This window comes from Austrofundulus limnaeus, unplaced genomic scaffold, assembly GCF_001266775.1.
Source record: "Austrofundulus limnaeus strain Quisiro unplaced genomic scaffold, Austrofundulus_limnaeus-1.0 Scaffold117, whole genome shotgun sequence".
NCBI lineage: Eukaryota > Metazoa > Chordata > Actinopteri > Cyprinodontiformes > Rivulidae > Austrofundulus > Austrofundulus limnaeus.
Genome location: NW_013952519.1, coordinates 1419838 through 1424395, shown reverse-complemented (window position 1 = coordinate 1424395; position 4558 = coordinate 1419838). Strand labels below are relative to the sequence as shown.

At 38.4% G+C, this 4558-nt stretch overlaps 1 protein-coding gene and 1 long non-coding RNA gene across 2 annotated transcripts in view; one reads left to right on the top strand and one right to left on the bottom strand.

Annotated features, from left to right (window-relative positions):
* The window catches only part of mymk (myomaker, myoblast fusion factor), a 7671-nt gene extending 6701 nt beyond the window's left edge, over positions 1–970 (bottom strand). Inside the window, exons 1-2 of the mRNA XM_014014641.1 lie at positions 467–970; positions 253–367 (exon numbers count right to left, since the gene is read on the bottom strand). Of these exons, the coding sequence (XP_013870095.1) occupies positions 253–367; positions 467–601 (250 nt within the window). The 5' untranslated portion in view covers positions 602–970. The remainder of the gene's footprint in view (positions 1–252; positions 368–466) is intronic.
* LOC106521885 (uncharacterized) overlaps positions 1–4558 on the top strand; it is a 20004-nt gene that overhangs the window by 12788 nt on the left and 2658 nt on the right. The window lies entirely within an intron of this gene.

Genomic DNA, 4558 nt, shown 5'->3' with positions numbered 1-4558 from the left:
GTGTGTGTGTGTGTGTGTGTGTGTGTGTGTGTGTGGCAAATGTTTCTGAGCACATGTGTTCAGAACTCAAAGACAAAACATATGTTAGCAACAACTGCAGCAGGGCGAGCTGCCTGCTTGTTTTTGGTCTTCTTGTACGTCAGAAAAATACAATTTTAAAATAAATATATCAACAGAATCAAACAGACAAGTTCCAGTTTTGCAGAAAGATTAATCAAAGCACCACAAGTCACTGATTTCCTGAAGTCTTACCTATCAGTGTGACCCACATTGACAGCGCCGTCCCATAAACAGTGAAGTACTCCAGAACGTCATACCTCATGAAGCACAGTATGGACAGGCCCGGACCGTCACATGCATGGAAGATCTGCAGGAACACAGACACATCTGGCTCATTTCACCAGGATGGACTGCAGAAACAACCGTCCGGTCTCTGTAAGGAGACGTGAAGCAAACATTTTCTCACCGCGGTGAAGAACATGGTGAAGAAGTAGACCATGGCCTCCATGTGGAAGCCCCTCTTGGCGGCCACGCTGGCTGTGGGCAGGAACACCAGGCTGCTGACAGTCGGAAGCAGCATCTTGGCTATAAAAGCCCCCATGATTCTTCCAGACCCTCTGCTCTTCAGTAAAACTGTTCCTGTTGAATTAAAGGTGAATTGAATTGGAGATATTTATTCTCTCATCCTGACTGAGTGGGTTTAGTTAAAGGCAGCCTGTGTGCTACAAACACACGCCCGGGCAGTATGAACATACCCAGCTGTCCGAATCGGACCTTTAAAAATTAAATGCCCCCCGCAGGATGACGGGCCGGTTGAGGCACGTCGCTGCTACGTCACGAGAGGGGACAGCTGTTTTCATACCAGAGCATCATGGTTTGAAGCTGTGGGCAGCTGGGCGAGCTAAACTGCAGTTCGTCTGAACTATTTTAAAGGGATCCCCGATTAGTTGTAACATTAGACTTTATTTGATAAACATATTTTAACTATAAAATAAAGACTGTAAAAATACTGTAGGCTGTTTAGTTTTTATAATTTTTAAGCTAAAAGTTTAAAATATATTACACGGACGGGGCCATTTTATTTACAAACAAAGCATTCTGGGTAAATGATGACATGGATAGGTCCTCGGTGCGAGGCTGCTAGCGAGCTATATCCACCCTGAAGGTTAATCTTGGACAATATCTGATGATCGACTCTTTTAAATGAAACCAGAGAGCGTTGACAGAGAGGAGAAGGTAGAAATGACTCAGCCTGGAACTGAAAATATGGATGGAGGACAACAGAGCTGCTTCATGGAAGAAGAACCTCAGCTTAGCCTGTTAGCCTTCGCTCTAGCACCGACGCTATATAGCCTTACATGTATTAGCTCAGTGCTAGCGCGACAAACTAATAAACTAAAGTGAGGTCCTCCATCCTTATTTTCAGTTGCAGGCTCTGCATGATTCTGACCTTTTCTACTATTCTTCTGCTAATTTAAACTTTTTTGTGCTTCTTCCAGCTTCTTTTTGCGCTTTTAAGCTGTTTTTGTGCTTTTAGCTTTTTTTTTTTAACTCATTGAGCTTCCTTCAGATAAATTCAACTTTTGTGGTAAATTTCAGCTGCTTACAGCTTCATTAGACATATGCTCATTCTGTTTCTTTGTTCTAATTTCAGCTACTTGTTTTATAGCTATATTTAGGCTAGTCTCAGCTTTTTTAGCTCTTTACCTAAAACTTTTCAGCATTAAGCATTCACGCAAAAATGCTAATTTTCTAGTTTCATGATTTCTTTCAGATTCCTTTGACCTATCTTTTTACCAAATGTTGGTTATTCCTCTTCATTAAAGAAACTCGAAGAAGCATGAAAACAGGTGCAGCTTGAAAGAGTTTACTTCAGTCATTTTTCAGATCTAAAATGCAGGTCAGCGCTCAATATAAACAAAACATTCGCCTGAACACGTTGAGATAAGCTCACAGAAGCTGGAGTCACGTGATTGATCTACATCAGGCCGACTGTCATCTGTGTCGGTAAACAAATGCGGTGGAATCAGACAATTTCAGAATTTCAGAGCAGGTATTTAGGAGGAAAGAAGGAACAAACAGGAGATCAAGAATAGCTGTGGAACACATAAAGTGTAAATACATATATTAAAACTGTCAGATCTCTCCATCACATACAGATTTTCCATGGATATCAATATTGTCGACCTGTTTGCAGTCACTTCGGCTGTTTTCATAGCTAACAAAATGCATGGTGCAGGGAACAAGTTCAGCAATTTTTTTAAAATGTAGGAACACAATTATTGTAGTACCTTTACACCCAGACTGCTATCTGTCACATATTTATGATACCTTTTTTATATGTTGCTTTTAAAGATCAGGTGAAAGAGAGTCTTGCCAGAGAATATCTCTAAAATGATTCTCTGCAGCCGTCTTCGTCTTTCAGCGGAGGCACGTCTGTCATTCTTCAGAAGTGCTTCGCTGCCAGTCTGATAATTTATATCAACTGGAGAACAGACGAAAAAATGTACAGTGAGCGAGTCCAGCTTTTAACAGACGCTGTGTTAGCTCACCGCTACTTGGAGACAGTTTGTAGTTTTTATTTGTCACTTCCTGTCAGGGAGCAGATTTTACGGCCGGCTCCTCTCTGAGGCTCCTCAACCGGCCGTATGTCTTTATTATTACATCGCATCTGCTGGCGACACTTTCAGCACGTAAATTCAAATATGTGATGTTCGTGTACGCTGATAATGGCGCTGACTGTTTTTCACCACTCTCGTTCGAACAAAGCTTGTTTTTCGCGCCAAAGTCGATGCGTAAAATGTTGCAGGAGTTGTTAAAGCAGACGTGTTTCTGTTTGTTGGAGTTGTGCGACGTTCAGACCCCGCTGAGTCGATGCTGTTAAACATTCATCTCTGGGTCAAACCGTCTGCTGCTCCAGCAAACGTTCGGCTGATCGGTGTCTCTGCAGATTTACTTTAATTTCATAACGAATTAGACACCGACAAAATAACATTTAGCTTCAAACGCCTGCTTTTTCTGTCACGATATTCTTTGTTTATAAGAACAAAATATGATTGCAATTGATTTTTTATCTTAATACACACATCAAATAATTCTAATTTTTAGATTCAGGCCTTCACAAGTTTTGCAACTTTACACAAACCCTTCTCAAAAATCTCTTTAATACAGTCTGATTAAACAGCTGTCCCTGTGCTGTGTATCATCATTCAGCCTCATCTGGTTTGATTAAATACAAAGATTAAAGGAGGTGAAAGAGGAAGAGGAGGGTGTGAAGAGGAGTGGTACTGTATGAAGGCCTTTTACATTCAGGCATATTTAGGAGTGGTTCAGGCGTGTTCATTCCCCCATGACTCCACACCGCAGAAATATGCAAATCCAAAAATATTTAACATCAATATAAAAATAATCATCAATAAGGAGAATCATCTGGTTTCAAACTAAACCTTTATTTTATCCCCACAACTTTTCCCTTCACAGTCCTGCTAGAAAATCATGCAAAAATTAAATTTAGAATTAATTAAGACACTTTTGGTATAGAAAGGGGGGTGAAATTCCGTTTTCCCCGCCTTGTTTTTCACGGAGAAATGAACAGTCGATTTCTTTTTCTTTGTGTGAGACTTCCGGTCACTGGCTTGCCAACTTCTGTTTTTACCATCTTCATAACAACAGTCTCGTCGTCATGACTTTGAGAACTGTAGAACTTTGTATTATTATCATTGAATTTATTTTTATTTCTTTCATTTTTCTCTTTAACGTGTCAGTCACTTTAACCTTTTATCGTATTTATATTATCTTCTTTGCTTTGTATTCTAGTATGGGCACCGCAGTGGGACGACACCACAATTTCGTTGCACTACGAAGCAGGACTGTGCAATGACAATAAAGATTATTGTATCTTATCTTATCTTATCTTATCTTATCTTATCTTATCTTATCTTATCTTATCTTATGTCTTATCTTATCTTATCGCATCTTATCTTATGTCTTATCTTATCGCCTCATATCTTATGTCTTATCTTATCGCATCTTATCTTATGTCTTATCTTATCGCCTCATATCTTATGTCTTATCTTATCGCATCTTATCTTATGTCTTATCTTATCACGTCTTATCTTATGTCTTATCTCATCACATCTTATCTTATGTCTTATCTTATATTATGTCTTATCTTATCTTATCTTATGTCTTATCTTATTGCATCTTATCTTATGTCTTATCTTATCTTATGTCTTATCTTATTGCATCTTATCTTATGTCTTATCTTATTGCATCTTATCTTATGTCTTATCTTATCGCATCTTATCTTATGTCTTATCTTATCGCATCTTATCTTATGTCTTATCTTATCGCATCTTATCTTATGTCTTATCTTATCTTTTGTCTTATGTCTTATCTTATCTTTTGTCTTATCTTATCACATATTATCTTATGTCTTATCACATCTTATCTTATGTCTTATCTCATTGCATCTTATCTTATGTCTTATCTTATCTTATGTCTTATCTTATCTTATGTCTTATCTTATCTTATGTCTTATCTTATCTTATGTCTTATC